The sequence below is a fragment of the Bombina bombina genome, chromosome 2, assembly GCF_027579735.1.
Source record: "Bombina bombina isolate aBomBom1 chromosome 2, aBomBom1.pri, whole genome shotgun sequence".
Classification (NCBI taxonomy): Eukaryota; Metazoa; Chordata; class Amphibia; order Anura; family Bombinatoridae; genus Bombina; species Bombina bombina.
Window position 1 is genome coordinate 1,180,901,199 of NC_069500.1, and position 17,517 is coordinate 1,180,918,715.

The 17,517-nt window shown below is 38.6% G+C and overlaps 1 protein-coding gene across 1 annotated transcript in view; it reads left to right on the forward strand.

Annotated features, from left to right (window-relative positions):
* TRAPPC11 (trafficking protein particle complex subunit 11) overlaps positions 1-17,517 on the forward strand; it is a 157,681-nt gene that overhangs the window by 83,771 nt on the left and 56,393 nt on the right. The window contains exons 23-24 of the mRNA XM_053703866.1: positions 4,462-4,581; positions 5,679-5,744. Of these exons, the coding sequence (XP_053559841.1) occupies positions 4,462-4,581; positions 5,679-5,744 (186 nt within the window). The remainder of the gene's footprint in view (positions 1-4,461; positions 4,582-5,678; positions 5,745-17,517) is intronic.

Here is a 17,517-nt window from a genome sequence, read left to right on the forward strand (position 1 = left end):
AGACGTGGTGTGACAATTCATGGATTATCTGTTATTACTCCTAAAAATTTCCACTTCACAATAAAAGCACAGTTTACCATGGCAAATCTAGTAGGGCAGATATTTTATGAACTGACTTGTGGCAATCTATGGCAGTGCCACATTTAAAGTCACTGAGCTCTTTTTTATGCACCTTTTAGCAATGTGTGTAGCTGAAACACCTGAACATAATAATTAGTAGGTGCAGAAGCACTCCTACTCAACAGAGGGCCTTGTTGCAAAAAAAAGGTAATTCAGTAATAAGCAATAGTAATAATATACGTACTGCTGTGTATAATGCTTTTGAGGATAGATAAGAAAGACAGACTGGTAACCTGCACTAATAAAAGGCTCCTCTGCATTATGATTGTTCACATGTGTAGACTGGCTGCTATGGGCTTCCCCAGCACTTGGGCTCTGGTGCCACTGCACATGCTGCACCAATGTTAGTTCCTTCCCTGAGTAGTGTCCACCACTTTTGGCCATATAGTGTATGTATATACAGTATACAACAGAAGTGAGTACACCCCAGTGCAATATCACTTAAATGTCAAATGATTCAAAATTGCAGTAGGGTATTTGCTCTTATGTAAAATTAAAAACTAACAGTTTAGATTTACTATTTTAAAAATACTGGCCCCAAAGCAGGAAATCAATGCAACAAAAGTCAGTGCACCTTTCATTACTGAGAACCAGGCCCGGACTGGTTAACTTAGCTCCGCCCACTATTACAGCACATACCGGGTGCTTTCAATGTTACTTGCAAGGGCCATTTCCAAGCGGGCAGACCAGGCTTTTTCATGGCACACAGTGACTGGGGAGTTCTTCTTACTTTTATTTTTTTAACTGTTGCATTCATTGGGGACAAGATCGTTAACCCACTGGTGGACCTACCAGTTGTGCAAGCGGTGCCACAGCCACAGCACCGGGCCTGGAAGAGGCCCACAGAGGGATAAGGGTTCTAACGAAAATGTGTACTGCCTTTTTTTTTTTGTGTGGGGGCGGCACATTTTTTTACAATACATTTCAGCCGACACAGGTTCAGTAAAAAAGTAATTTCCCGGTCTGCTTATGGTCCCGCCCACCTCTTTACTTTTATACTATCATGCCTGTAATGCCTGTGCACTGAGTTTCCTACGTAGTTAACTGAGCACTCTACTATCTGACACGGACCACACAGCAATCCGCATAATATGGAGGCATTGCGGCACCCAACCTGCTCACCACCTGGCTTGCTTAACTGGTCGTGCACTGCAAATGAGCCGGGAGTGTACAAGCAAATTTTTGTGGTAAGCAGGGTGGGCGCCATAATGCCTCCATATTATGCTGTGTGCTCACTATATAGGAAACTCAGTGTAAAGGCATTATGCATGATATAGTATGGGAGTAAAGAGGTGGGCGGGACCATGAGCAGACCGGGAAAAGTGTGCAAAGATTTAGACGCACAATGTTCTGAATCATGAATTCTTCTGGATAACTAGAATAGCAGGTACGCAATATTCCTCTAGTGCCAGATAAATACAAACCGCAAGCAAGTCTTGCTAACCGTGAAATAGCTGCAGTGATTAATAGACAACTTGTGGTAGGCTTTTAACTCGGTACAGCATCCTCATTGTAATGCATTTTAGATTGGAACAGATTCCAGCGTTCGTGTGGGGTTATAAATGGGAGCGCTCCCTCACATGTATCATACTGAGGGCTGTTTTCTTTAACTTGTCTTAACTGATACTGAATAGTCGTCTTCAACTATCAACTCACAATAATATTCACAACGTTAACTGGGGTAATCACTGTGTCATTTTAAAATCTGCGTGGCTGAAATGTATTGTAAACAATGTGCCGCCCATGAGCAGACCGGGAAATTTCTTTCGCATCTCAGAGAAGATGTAGCTGTGGGGTAGGTTGATGGACTGGTTTTAGTATAGTTGCTGACTAGTTTTAGTAGAGTGTTTGTGTTTGGTCTGTACCTGTTCTGTAAATCCTCTGATGGGGAATAAATTGGAGTTATGAGCATCAACTGCTTATTCTCTAGTGGTAGATATAAAAAGCAGTGATTCTTTTCAATATAGATCTAAAATTCTCTTATAGGAACATGTGATTAAACAATACTACATTAATGCATTTACTTTTGCTGAACTCTTTTGATAGATTATAATATGGATATGTGTGTGGTGTGCATGCATATGAGTGTGTATGAGGATGTATGTGTGGTGTGCATGCATATGAGTGTGTATGTGTGGTGTGCGTGCTTATGAGCATGTGTATGAGTGGTGTGCGTGTATGTTGTGCATGTATATGCTTGTGTATATGTGTAGTGTGCATGCATATGAATGTGTGGTGTGCAGCATATGTTTGTGTGTATATATGTAATGTGCATGCATATGCGTGTTTATATGTGTGGTGTGCATGCATATGAGTGTGTGTATGTGGGTGGTTAAACAAAAAATGGTGGAAGGAGTGGGCTGCTTTGCCTTAAAATGCCCGGGCCTATTTTTGGTCCCAGTCCGGCCCTCCTGAGAACCAAATCTTTTCTTTTTTTCAATACTTTGCATGTCCACCTTTATTTTTGTCGTACAAATTTCTGGAGAGATATTCTGCCCTTCTTCAGAGATAATTTGTTTTCAGCTGCTCTTTTCTGGAGGGCTTGTGTTGCTCTAACATTCTCTTTAAAATACCCCAAAGGTGTTCTACAAGTCAGGTGACATACTTATCCAGGAAATAGTTTTCACTTTCACTTTAGAAACTCCTTTGTGATTTTGGCAGTGTGCTTTGGATCATTTTAATGCTGGAATATTCGTCCTCTGCCAAACTTCTGGGGACTGGGAGTCATCTTGTCAGCCAGTATTTTAGTATATTGCAGGCATTCATGGTGCTATCTATAAATGTCATCTCCCAAACACCTTTTGCAGTCATGCAGCCCCATATCGTCACACTCCCACCTCCATGATTCACTGTTGGGACTATGCATTCACTGTAATAACCCTGACCAGGTTCACACCAAACATGCTGCACCCAATCTGAGCCGAAAAATTGTATCTTGGTATTGGCCATCTTACCAAACAATGTGCTCGCTGTATTCATCAGGATTTTCATGTTGTTTAGCAGAGTTTAATCTTGCAGTTTTGTGCCGAAGAGCAAGCAAGGGTTTTTTCCTTGGATGCTGTCCATATAAGTTGACATTATGCAATGTCCTTAGCACTTTCTGAGCTGTCACAGGAACTCCAATTTCTATCGATAAACCTGAGCCAAATCGGAAGCACTTGCCTTGATGCAAATCTGAAGCACTTGCCTGTTGCCTGTTTTTCAGAGCTAGATTGTGTAAGTAGCTCACTGTCCGTGGTGTCATTTTAGGAGGAAAGCCACTGCGGCTCTGATTTTTGGCACTGTGTATCGATCTATACCTTCTGATTACTGCTGCAACTGCGTTTTGACAGATTTTTAGTTGGTCACCAATCTTCCTGTATCCTTTTCCATCTTTGTGAAGTCTCACAATCAGATTTTTCAATTCCTCTGGCAATTCTTTTCCATGTGAAGACACGATGCAAACTTGCAGATAGACACAGCCCGTTGGTCAAAAAATTAGACTGTTCTGGTAACTATACTCATGCAATTAGGCTAATTGGAAATCATAGGTTCCCTCCGTTTCAGTGATCTAACTTGTGTCAGTGACCACTGGTATATTCACTTTTGTTACATTAAGTTTCTACTTTGGGGCCTGTATTTTCAATATAATCTTTCTAAAGTATTTGTTTTTGATTGTTTATAATAGGAAATACTCTACTAGTCAACTTAGAAATAAAACAATTATTAAGAGGTGATACAATTTTTAATAATTTGATATTTAAGTGATATTGCCCAGGGATGTACTCACTTCTGTTGTATACTGTATGTAGATATGATTTTATATATATATATATATATATATATATATATATATATATATATATATATATATATATATATATAGTATATATGGATATTCTAGTTTAATTTGCCTTCCAAATACACATCAATGATTGCTACCTTTTCTTGATTTTTGAAGCTCATAATCATATGTTAATACATTATTTTATACTATTAGCTCTCATCTCTGTTGGTTGTCCCCTGTTGTTTGAATCTAACTTGCAAAATCAAGAAATTATTATATATTTTTACTTCCTTGTGGACCACCAGCAGAATTGATCTACAGCAAACATAGAAAGAAACTTTGTATCAATTGAATTCATAGTTTCTATTCTCATTTTACATTTTATTTAGCAATCACTGGACCATATTCATAGCCACTGATTTTGAGTAAAGGATCAAACTTACATAATACTTTGCCATGTGCCTTTTACATATACAGTAAGTGCTTACACAATAACAAAACTAGTCTTGCTTGTAAGTGCTTCATCAGTGTTACATTTTCATGAATATGGTTAAGTCTTCTTATTTTCTTTGTAGCTGGATATTCCTCTGTACATTCGTTGCGGATCAGTTGGCACACGTGTATTCCTGGTTTATGTTTCATATCTGATAGAGACGACAGTTGAGAACAAGCAGATTGCCTGTAAATGTCACCGGGTAAGATGATCTTATAATATAATTATTAGTTGCTGTCTATGCTCTCACACAAACATTGGTTTTACACAGTGTCTTTAACGTGCTGGACATTATGTCAAAGCATTAAAAGGACAATAAACACAAACTTAAAGGGACATTGTAGTCAGATTTTCCCAATTTAATTAAATTGAAATCTCTGGCATTATATAGAATTGGATTCTTTTATTTATACTTTTTTTGAAAATGAATCTACACATTTATAAATGTGAATGTATGATTTATATTTTTGAGATATAGCTAAGTCCATAAATGCAGCAGTTGTGTACAGTATCTTATTTTTTGCAATTCGAAACATTGTTTGTATGATTCTGCTAAGAGATTCCTATGCTTCAGGATTATTTAGCACTTAATTTAGATTGTTGGATTTTCATAAAGAAAAATGTTAGAGACAGTAAAGTCAAAATTAAAAGTTTGTGATTCAGATAGGTCATGACATTTTAAACAACTTTCCAATTTATTAAATTTGCTTTGTACCTCTTGGTATCCTTTGTTAAAGAGTAAACCTATGTAAGCTAATGGGATCTTAGAAGCATACACGTGTCTAGCAGTCTATAGCAGCAGTATCTTCAACAATATATAACATTACTATAAACTTTTTTTGAAACCCTGCTACCAGATGGGTAAAGATGTGCACGCTCCTGAGATCACATAAGTTTACTATTTAACCAAGAAAACTAAGCAAAAATTAATAAAAGAAGTAAATTGGAAAGTCATTCAATTTCATGCTCTAGAAAATCCATTCGAGTTTAATTTTGACTTTACTGTCCCTTTAAGCAGTGGTGGGATTCTGAAATTTAAGGAACAGGTTCTGGTGGGATTCCAAAATTTTAGGAACAGGTTCTCTAATTTCTCTATAATACAGAACCTATACACTTTCTAAATTTTGGGAACAGCTCTGAAGAACTGGTGAGAGCAGGCTGAATCCCACCATTGCATGTAAGGTGTTTAATACTTACCTGCATTATAGAAAACCTAATGTCTTTGTATCCTGCAGGAATAACCAGTGTTAGTTAAATCAAATATAACCTATAACATGAATTTGTAATCGTTGTTTCCAGGATGAAACTGTGACTATTGAAACCGTATTTCCTTTTGAAGTAGCTGTAAAATTTGTATCTATGAAGGTAAGTAATAATGGTATCTTGTGCTCACAGTAATCTAGTCTAGGATGCAGGTGGTTCTAAAAATAGCATGTATATGAGCAGTTACATATAGCAAATATGAGCCTTTTTACGTTGAACGTGCGTACTGACATAACTCAGGCATATGAATTATATTGGCTGGAATCTGCAGCCAAACTGAAACCACTGAAACCATAATTCATGGGAGAGCACATTCAGAGAACAGTAGAAAATGCCTTTGCTATTGGCAATATGGGAACATGGGAGTTTTTTTTAGTTTTTATTTTTACAAAAGAAAGAAATAATGCTGATATAAAAGGCCTCATGTTTTCATTATATAACAAGTCTTTAAGGAAGGGTCTTTTATGCCTTTTTAATGTAAAATATGTACAGATTACATTACAAATTTGTGTCTGTTCCCCATGTTTCATTTCTGTTAACATTAGACTAATGTCTTCCACAAGCATTTCTGTCCTGCATAGTTAAAGACAGGCTAACACAAACATAAACTGTAATAGTAATCTGATGATATCCTCTCTCGAAACAAGAACTAAAAGCAACATGCTCAGTATTAGCAGATTATTATAGCAGAGCAAATCCTGTTTGTGATCAAATATTTTTAGAAAGTGATTTTTGGACAAATATAATTTACAATCTCTTTCATACAGACGGTGAGAGTCCACAATCCATTACTTCTGCAAATTAGTCTTCCTGTCACTAGGAGGGATCAGGCAAAGATTCCCAATCCCGTAGAGCATATTTACCACCACTGCAACTCTCAATACCAGCGGTGCTTACGGACGCGGCCAGCTTAAAAAACGTGCTCGTGCACGATTCCCCCATAGGAAACAATGGGGCAGTTTGAGCTGGAAAAAAAACTAACACCTGCAAAAAAGCAGCGTTCAGCTCTTAACGCAGCCCCATTGTTTCCTATGGGGAAACAGTTTCTAAGTCTGCACCTAACACTCTAACATGTACCCCGAATCTAAACCTTACACTTATTAACCCCTTATCTGCCGCCCCCGCTATCGCTGACCCCTGCATATTTTTTTTAACCCCTAATCTGCCGCTCCATACACCGCCGCAACCTACATTATACCTATGTACCCCTAATCTGCTGCCCCTAACACCGCCGACCCCTATATTAGATTTATTAACCCCTAATCTGCCCCCCACAACGTCGCCGCCAGCTACCTACAATAATTAACCCCTAATCTGCCGACCGGACCTCATCGCTACTATAATAAATGTATTAACCCCTAATCCGCCTCACTAACCCTATAATAAATAGTATTAACCCCTAATCTGCCCTCCCTAACATCGCTGACACCTAACTTCAAGTATTAACCCCTAATCTGCCGACCGGACCGCACCGCTACTCTAATAAATGTATTAACCCCTAAAGCTAAATCTAACCCTATCACTAACACCCCCCTAAGTTAAATATAATTTAAATCTAACGAAATAAATTAACTCTTATTAAATAAATTATTCCTATTTAAAGCTAAATACTTACCTGTAAAATAAACCCTAATATAGCTACAAGATGGCGTCCCTCGAATTCCGATTGGCTGATAGGATTCTATCAGCCAATCGGAATTAAGGTAGGAAAAATCTGATTGGCTGATGGAATCAGCCAATCAGATTCAAGTTCAATCCGATTGGCTGATCCAATCAGCCAATCAGATTGAGCTCGCATTCTATTGGCTGATCGGAACAGCCAATAGAATGCAAGCTCAATCTGATTGGCTGATTCAATCAGCCAATCTGATTTTCCCTACCTTAATTCCGATTGGCTGATAGAATCCTATCAGCCAATCGGAATTCGAGGGACGCCATCTTGGATGACGTCATTTAAAGGAACCTTCATTCGGACTTAGGACGTCGGAAGAAGAGGATGGATCCGCGCTGGAGGTCTTCAAGATGGAGCCGCTCGTCATCGGATGAAGATAGAAGATGCCGCTTGGATGAAGATGGTTGCCGGTCCGGATCTCCTCTTCTGCCCGGATAGGATGAAGACTTTGGAGCCTCTTCTGGACTTCTTCTTGCCGCTTGATAGAAGACTTCAGCCGGATGATGGATCTCCAGCCCCCGCTTGGGCTTGGATGAAGATTTCGGAGCTTGGACGGATCGGTGATACCCGGTGTGGTGAAGATAAGGTAGGAAGATCTTCAGGGGCTTAGTGTTAGGTTTATTTAAGGGGGGTTTGGGTTAGATTATGGGTATGTGGGTGGTGGGTTGTAATGTTGGGGAGGGGGGGTATTGTATGGGGGTTTTTTACAGGTAAAAGAGCTGAATTCTTTGGGGCATGCCCCGCAAAAGGCCCTTTTAAGGGCTGGTAAGGTAAAAGAGCTTTTCTATTTTAATTTTAGAATAGGGTAGGGCATTTTTTTATTTTGGGGGGCTTTGTTATTTTATTAGGGGGCTTAGAGTAGGTGTAATTAGCTTAAAATTGTTGTAATATTTTTATTATGTTTGTAATTATTTTTTTTATTTTTTGTAACTTAGCTTTTTTTATTTTTTGTACTTTAGTTAGTTTATTTATTTGTATTTATTTGTAGGTATTTTATTTAATTAATTTATTGATAGTGTAGTCTTAGATTTAATTGTAGATCAATGTAGGTATTTTATTTAATTAATTTATTGATAGTGTAGTGTTAGGTTTAATTGTAACTTAGGTTAGGATTTATTTTACAGGTAGTTTTGTAATTATTTTAACTAGGTAGCTATTAAATAGTTCTTTACTATTTAATAGCTATTTTACCTGGTTAAAATAAATACAAAGTTGCCTGTAAAATAAATATAAATCCTAAAATAGCTACAATATAATTATAATTTATATTGTAGCTATATTAGGGTTTATTTTACAGGTAAGTATTTAGCTTTAAATAGGAATAATTTATTTAATAAGAGTTAATTTATTTCGTTAGATTTAAATTATATTTAAGTTAGGGGGTGTTAGTGTTAGGCTTAGACATAGCTTTAGGGGTTAATACATTATAGTAGCGGTGAGGTCCGGTCGGCAGATTAGGGGTTAATACTTGAAGTTAGGTGTTGGCGATGTTAGGGAGGGCAGATTAGGGGTTAATACTATTTATTATAGGGTTATTGAGGCGGGAGTGAGGCGGATTAGGGGTTAATAACTTTATTATAGTAGCAGTGAGGTCCGGTCGGCAGATTAGTGGTTAATAATTGTAGGTAGGTGGCGGCGACGTTGGGGGCGGCAGGTTAGGGGTTAATAAATATAATATAGGGGTCGGCGGTGTTAGGGGCAGCAGATTAGGGGTACATAGGGATAACATAGGTTGCCGCGGTGTGCGGTCGGCAGATTAGGGGTTAGGTTAAAAAAATTTATTAGAGTGGCGGCGATGTGGGGGGGCCTCGGTTTAGGGGTGCTTAGGTAGTTTATGGGTGTTAGTGTACTTTAGAGCACAGTAGTTAAGAGCTCTATGAACCGGCGTTAGCCCAGAAAGCTCTTAACTCCTAACTTTTTTCTGCGGCTGGAGTTTTGTCGGTAGAGGGTCTACCGCTCACTTCAGCCAAGACTCTAAATACCGGCGTTAGAAAGATCCCATTGAAAAGATAGGATACGCAAATGGCGTAGGGGGATCTGCGGTATGGAAAGTCGCAGCTGCAAAGTGAGCGTTAGACCCTTACCTACAAGACTCTAAATACCAGCGTTAGGAGCCTCTAACGCTGGTTTTGACGGCTAACGCCAAACTCTAAATCTAGCCGTTAATTTGGTAGTAAAGATTTTGCAGGCTCCCCTGTTTGAGCCTAGGCATAAAGTGAACATTTAAGCTTCTTTCTTGGAAACTTTTGTTTCTTTTGGCTATCTCATCTGCTAGAAGAGTTTCTGAATTATCTCCTCTTGTGATTCTTCTTATGTTATTTTTCATCAAGATAAGGTGGTTTTAAGAACCAAATTTTTTATATATTTTTTTTATTTTTTTTGCCTAAGGTTGTGTTCTCAGACTATATTAATCGATAAAGTTTTGTTCCTTCTTTGTGTCCTAATCCTAAGAATTCTTCAGAAAGGCTTCTTCACAATTTGGATGTCATTAGGGCCTTGAAGTATTATGCTAATGCTACTTACGATTTTAGACAAACTTCTAGTTTGTTTATTGTTCAGGTTATAATAGAGTGCAGAAAGCTACTGCTTATTTCATTGGCTTCTTGGTTGAAACTCTTGATTCACCAAGCTTATTTGGAGCTGGGACAACCTCCACCTAAACGGATTACTGCTTAGTCTACCAGGTCAGTTGCCACTTCTTGGGCTCTTAAGAATGAGGCATAAGTTGACCAATTTGCAAGGCAGCTACTTGGTCTTCTTTGCATACTTTTACTAAATTCTACCATTCTGATGTTTTCGCTTCTTCTGGGGCAGCTTTTGGTAGGAAAGTCCTTCAGGCAGTCATCTCAGCTTGATTTATTTTTGCTTGTTATTTAAATTTTAAGTGCATTTGCTTTTTTTGTTCTTGTCTCATTACTTGTGGACTCCACAGCTTGGGTATTAATTCTCAGGAGTAATGGATTGTGGACTCTCACCACCTTTATGAAAGAAAACATCATTTATGCTTACCTGAAAAATGTATTTATTTCATGGTGGTGAGAGTCCACAAGACCCCACCCTGTGTTTTTTAGTATTGGTTCTTTTGTAGAAATATAGAGAAGCGGTAGTCCTGGAGAGTATAATTAAAACGTCTTTATTTCAAACTCAGATTAAAAACGAATGGCAGTCACAAGTAAAAGCATACCAGGTGTGGCACTGTTTGGCTTACGCGTTTCGGCTGAGAGCCGTAGTCATAGCCTATAGTGCTGTGTGACACACCTCTCTAAATACTCATACCTAAAATCCTATTGGTTAAAAGTTAGAACACACCTGTTGATTACATACTCTATACAAAGAAAACTAATATAAACAGAACCTCCTAAGCAATTAAACCTGACGAATTTGACAAATACAGAATTAACTTATACATGGAATAAGCATATTGCAGAATGAAAAATACACACCAAACCTCCAAAAATCGAAATAGTGCAATATACAATGTGCAAAATCTCAAAACATACATTGTGTACAATGTGTACCATATTAGCTATAGATATTCTCACTTTAACAAAGAATATGAGGGTTCAAAAGTCAAAACCTGTAATACACATAGAAAAGTCTAATACTGTTCAGGCGGACCCTAACCCTATAACATAATTATAAATCTTAATCATAAGCAATAATATGGGTTAAAATTTCTAAGTTACATGATTGTCCAAGGGTAAAGTATATATGAAAAAATGAAATCAAATGCCTGAATAGCGCAAGAGATTCCAGCGTCCTAAACCGGTAAATGTGACATGCATAGGAGTGGCTCACAGAGAGCTAAGGAGCCCAAACCAGTTACCACAAATTCATGATATCATACTTGGAGTTGAGCCCATTTGGAATACGAGTGCCCATTGTAAAAATCCAATGGGCTTCTCTCAACTCCAGCATGCGATCTATGGAACCTCCCCTTTTAGGTCTGTGAACCCTTTCTATAGCACTCCAAGAAAAGGAAGAAAGGCTCCCAGATGGCAGAGTTAAAACAGTTTCCTATAGGAAACCCATCTCAGGGAATGCAGTCCTATTTGGGACTAGCTGCCATCCGAAACATGTCCCAGAAGCAATTGCTAAAGGGGAGATGATCAGATTAAAAAGAAACTGTTCAGATGACAGCGACTTCAAGACTTTAGCCAGGGACCTTGAATCTAGGCTTCAACAACGCAGATATCCAAAAAAAGCCATTTGTAAGGCCAAACATTTGGTGAGCTCCAAAACCAGAGATAGCCTTCTGGTAGATAGACAAATAAATGATTCTAAGCCCTTTGATGGAGTGACGTTTGTCACCACTCACAGTGGACAATACAATGACATTTGTTCCATTATACGCAAGCACTTTAAAATCCTCAATGCAGATGATAAACTAATTGAAATGGTTAAAAGTGGTGTTAGGTGTGCATATAGGAAAGGTCCCACACTGGGCTCCCAGCTATCCCCAACTATGTTGCCCACTAAGACTAATGATGCTTGTGCGTGGATCAGACATCAGGGCATGCATAAATGCGGCCACAGAAAATGCAAACCGTGTGACTTTGTACGCACTGGAAATACATTTACAAGTTATGTTACAGGGAAAACATTTAACATCAAAACACTCTTAAATTGCACATGTACTAATGTGATTTATGTACTTAACTGCTCCTCATGTAAAATTCAATACATAGGTCTCACCTCCAGAGATGTAAACACCAGAATTAGGGAACACCTTTCCTCTTTTACTACAGTTAAATCGAGTACCCCTGTAGTCCAGCATTTCGGGGTCTACCATGGAGGGAACCTTTCTTCCTTTTCTTGGAGTGCTATAGAAAGGGTTCACAGACCTAAAAGGGGAGGTTCCATAGATCGCATGCTGGAGTTGAGAGAAGCCCATTGGATTTTTACAATGGGCACTCGTATTCCAAATGGGCTCAACTCCAAGTATGATATCATGAATTTGTGGTAACTGGTTTGGGCTCCTTAGCTCTCTGTGAGCCACTCCTATGCATGTCACATTTACCGGTTTAGGACGCTGGAATCTCTTGCGCTATTCAGGCATTTGATTTCATTTTTTCATATATACTTTACCCTTGGACAATCATGTAACTTAGAAATTTTAACCCATATTATTGCTTATGATTAAGATTTATAATTATGTTATAGGGTTAGGGTCCGCCTGAACAGTATTAGACTTTTCTATGTGTATTACAGGTTTTGACTTTTGAACCCTCATATTCTTTGTTAAAGTGAGAATATCTATAGCTAATATGGTACACATTGTACACAATGTATGTTTTGAGATTTTGCACATTGTATATTGCACTATTTCGATTTTTGGAGGTTTGGTGTGTATTTTTCATTCTGCAATATGCTTATTCCATGTATAAGTTAATTCTGTATTTGTCAAATTCGTCAGGTTTAATTGCTTAGGAGGTTCTGTTTATATTAGTTTTCTTTGTATAGAGTATGTAATCAACAGGTGTGTTCTAACTTTTAACCAATAGGATTTTAGGTATGAGTATTTAGAGAGGTGTGTCACACAGCACTATAGGCTATGACTACGGCTCTCAGCCGAAACGCGTAAGCCAAACAGTGCCACACCTGGTATGCTTTTACTTGTGACTGCCATTCGTTTTTAATCTGAGTTTGAAATAAAGACGTTTTAATTATACTCTCCAGGACTACCGCTTCTCTATATTTCTACATTTTGCCAGTGTATCCTGGACTGTTAAGCTGTTAAGCTGTGGGGAGGTGTGTGCGTGCAGCTAATAGTGATTGGTGATTCTTCAGCATCGGTACTTTCCACGGATTGGTTACTGCTGATTGACGCTCTGACTAGCCAATAGGATCTAGCGCTCATCGAAGAGGAGAGACGCTGTACATCTGCAGACCCACGAGGACGCCAAGCAGCTGAGCCGGTGAAGAAACGAGCACTCGGAGATGGTATAAGGTACCCGTGCATCGTAGATCCCAAAGTGTCCGGTATAGTAAGCAGGCTTGGGCAACAGTGGGGGATTTATCTTGACCAATTCGCCTATGCAGCTACCTATAAAAGTTTCCTTAAGCTGTCATACAGTTTGGAATACACTGCACTATTAACTATCAGCTGACCTTAAGTGGTTTCTCACGCATTTGTTTTAGCACTACTGAGTTCCTTCTTTTGTATGTTTGATTATTTGGGTACTTTACTGGCAGTACCAACACTCAGTAGTAGCGTCCGTTACACACACAAAGTAAAGTCTTAAGCTCCCCACAGTAATATGGACGAAATGGCTCACACCTCTATACACCCTCCTATACAGCAATTTTACTCTCTGATGCCCTATTCAGCAAGATATGAAGGGACTGCTAGTAGTGAAGTGATATTTTCTGAGGACAAAAGTGTACTAGCACTTAGCTCACTCTTTGACATGATGGAAGATCTGCTAATTAAGGAATCCAAACTCCAGTGGGATATTTGGACAATTGAGAAATACCGATCATTACAAATGATCCCCAGAGGTCTACGTATTTTTAAATTTCCAACCTTTGATGTGGACTGTAATGACAAAGACTTTGTGGAAGAATGGAACAAAGTATTATCCAATTGCTCACTTAATCTGATGCTTCTTATGTTACAATACAAAGTTAAGCAACTCGATAAAATTAAGTCAGAAATTGCAGAGTTACAGGCAGAACTTAATTTGCGCAGCACAGTATCTGATTTTGCCAAATTTGACAACATCCTTAGAGGTATCTTAGCTACTAGCAGATCAAATATCATGGAGAGGAAACACACTAAATTTTTGAGAGATAAGAATGATTATCTTAATAATACAGTGTATATATGGAGTAAAAAACAAAGATCTACATTTAGACAAAATCAGCCCAGATTTGGGGGGAGAGGAAGGGGACGTAGGAACAGACACAGACAGACGAATAACAATAGAAATGTAACGTTCTCTGGAAGTGATACTGAGTATAGTACAGATGGTAGTGATGAAATATCAAACATTCAAACATCAAGTGTAACTACCAGTATTAATACTAGTGAACCTCAGTGTATAGGAGAGATACAAAGCAACTCACTACCTGCACAGAGGTCTATAATCACTCCCCCACCACATATAGTAGAGACACCCTATAATATAACTCCCCAAACGAATTCTAACTATTCTATGTATCCTATACCTGTATCCCAGCCAGGTCTACATGTTAATGCCACACAAACAGGAAATATAGGCCTTATGGAACAGGTTTTTCCCCAGGACCAGATCCCACACAAAGGGGGAGGGAGGAAGTCCAAAACACAATCTTATCACAACTCACAGGCACAGCAGAGATACCAGCTGAGACAAGTCAAATCAATCACAAAGTACAAATAGATGCTACATATAGTAATGTTATCAACTTGTCATCTACATTGCTTACTGTTGATCAATTAAAAGTACTTAGTCTGGGGCTCAACTTTTCACCTACCAATGACTTCGATGTGTTCAAAACCTTATTGGATCTCAATAAATTTACTAGAAACATAACCTTAAAAAAATATTTTTCATCAACTAGTGAAGCCAGTGATAATGAACAACAGGGGACTTCGACTTATAATGAGTCTCTCTCCTTCTCACAAACATGTGATGTAGTCTCTTTGCAACAATTACAGTCAGAATCTAATCATAACACGCAAGGCACTCTTAATAGAGGCCCCCTGATGAAGGGAAAATCTACTTTTTACCCCATACAGGTTAGGGGTAATGTTATAGAAACTTTTTACAACAGGGTTGAACAGGATCTTATTGCTCTCAAACAGTCCAAGAAACGACCTAAAAGCAACCTAGGTTTCAGGGAAAGAGCAGCAGTCAAAGAGTTAAAAGATAACTCCAGTATCACCATAAGAAAAGCCGATAAAGGAGGTATGACTGTTGTTCTTGACCGTGAAACTTATGTTGCTGAAGCATTAAGGCAACTTAACAATAGGGAGGAATATTCCATCCTTAAAGGTGACCCCACCTCTGTCTTCAGGAGGGAGCTTGTGGATCTTTTGGATGAGGGTGTGGAATCAGGGTTCATTGATCCAACTACCTTTGCATACCTGGTCCCTGATTTTCCTAAAATTCCTGCCTTCCACCATTTTCCTAAGGTCCACAAGTCCCTCTTTGAAGTTAAAGGTCGCCCAATTGTAAGTGGGGTTGATTCCCTGCTGTGCAATTTATCTGAGTGGGTGGACAGCATCCTACAGCCAATGGTTATTTCATTACCCTCGCATTTGCGAGATACTAAACATGTTTTACAGTTAATGAAAAATGTAGTCTGGACATCACAATCCAGATGGTTAACTGTGGATGCTGTCTCACTCTACTCCTGTATACCCCATGACACAGGTTTGAAGGCAATTTGTTTTTTCTTAGACAACTTTGGTAATTACACTGAAGATTTCAATTGTTTCATTGTGAAAGTTGTGGGGTTCCTCCTTACACATAATTTTTTTGTGTTCGAGGGGGTGTACTATCTCCAAAGGTGTGGAACAGCGATGGGGGCTAAATTTGCCCCATCTTATGCTAATCTGTTCCTAGGATTCTGGGAGTTCTTCCACATCTTTGGAGATAGTAACCCTTTCCGTGTCTATATATCTACATATCGAAGATATATAGACGATCTGATCTTCATATGGACAGGAACCCAACAACAAGCTTTAGAATTCTGTTCAACCCTAAATTCAAATGACATGAATCTCAAATTTACATTTGAATTTAATGACATAAGTGCTAATTTTTTAGATCTTACCCTTATAGGGCTCCCAGATGGCAGAGTTAAAACAGTTTCCTATAGGAAACCCATCTCAGGGAATGCAGTCCTATTTGGGACTAGCTGCCATCCGAAACATGTCCCAGAAGCAATTGCTAAAGGGGAGATGATCAGATTAAAAAGAAACTGTTCAGATGACAGCGACTTCAAGACTTTAGCCAGGGACCTTGAATCTAGGCTTCAACAACGCAGATATCCAAAAAAAGCCATTTGTAAGGCCAAACATTTGGTGAGCTCCAAAACCAGAGATAGCCTTCTGGTAGATAGACAAATAAATGATTCTAAGCCCTTTGATGGAGTGACGTTTGTCACCACTCACAGTGGACAATACAATGACATTTGTTCCATTATACGCAAGCACTTTAAAATCCTCAATGCAGATGATAAACTAATTGAAATGGTTAAAAGTGGTGTTAGGTGTGCATATAGGAAAGGTCCCACACTGGGCTCCCAGCTATCCCCAACTATGTTGCCCACTAAGACTAATGATGCTTGTGCGTGGATCAGACATCAGGGCATGCATAAATGCGGCCACAGAAAATGCAAACCGTGTGACTTTGTACGCACTGGAAATACATTTACAAGTTATGTTACAGGGAAAACATTTAACATCAAAACACTCTTAAATTGCACATGTACTAATGTGATTTATGTACTTAACTGCTCCTCATGTAAAATTCAATACATAGGTCTCACCTCCAGAGATGTAAACACCAGAATTAGGGAACACCTTTCCTCTTTTACTACAGTTAAATCGAGTACCCCTGTAGTCCAGCATTTCGGGGTCTACCATGGAGGGAACCTTTCTTCCTTTTCTTGGAGTGCTATAGAAAGGGTTCACAGACCTAAAAGGGGAGGTTCCATAGATCGCATGCTGGAGTTGAGAGAAGCCCATTGGATTTTTACAATGGGCACTCGTATTCCAAATGGGCTCAACTCCAAGTATGATATCATGAATTTGTGGTAACTGGTTTGGGCTCCTTAGCTCTCTGTGAGCCACTCCTATGCATGTCACATTTACCGGTTTAGGACGCTGGAATCTCTTGCGCTATTCAGGCATTTGATTTCATTTTTTCATATATACTTTACCCTTGGACAATCATGTAACTTAGAAATTTTAACCCATATTATTGCTTATGATTAAGATTTATAATTATGTTATAGGGTTAGGGTCCGCCTGAACAGTATTAGACTTTTCTATGTGTATTACAGGTTTTGACTTTTGAACCCTCATATTCTTTGTTAAAGTGAGAATATCTATAGCTAATATGGTACACATTGTACACAATGTATGTTTTGAGATTTTGCACATTGTATATTGCACTATTTCGATTTTTGGAGGTTTGGTGTGTATTTTTCATTCTGCAATATGCTTATTCCATGTATAAGTTAATTCTGTATTTGTCAAATTCGTCAGGT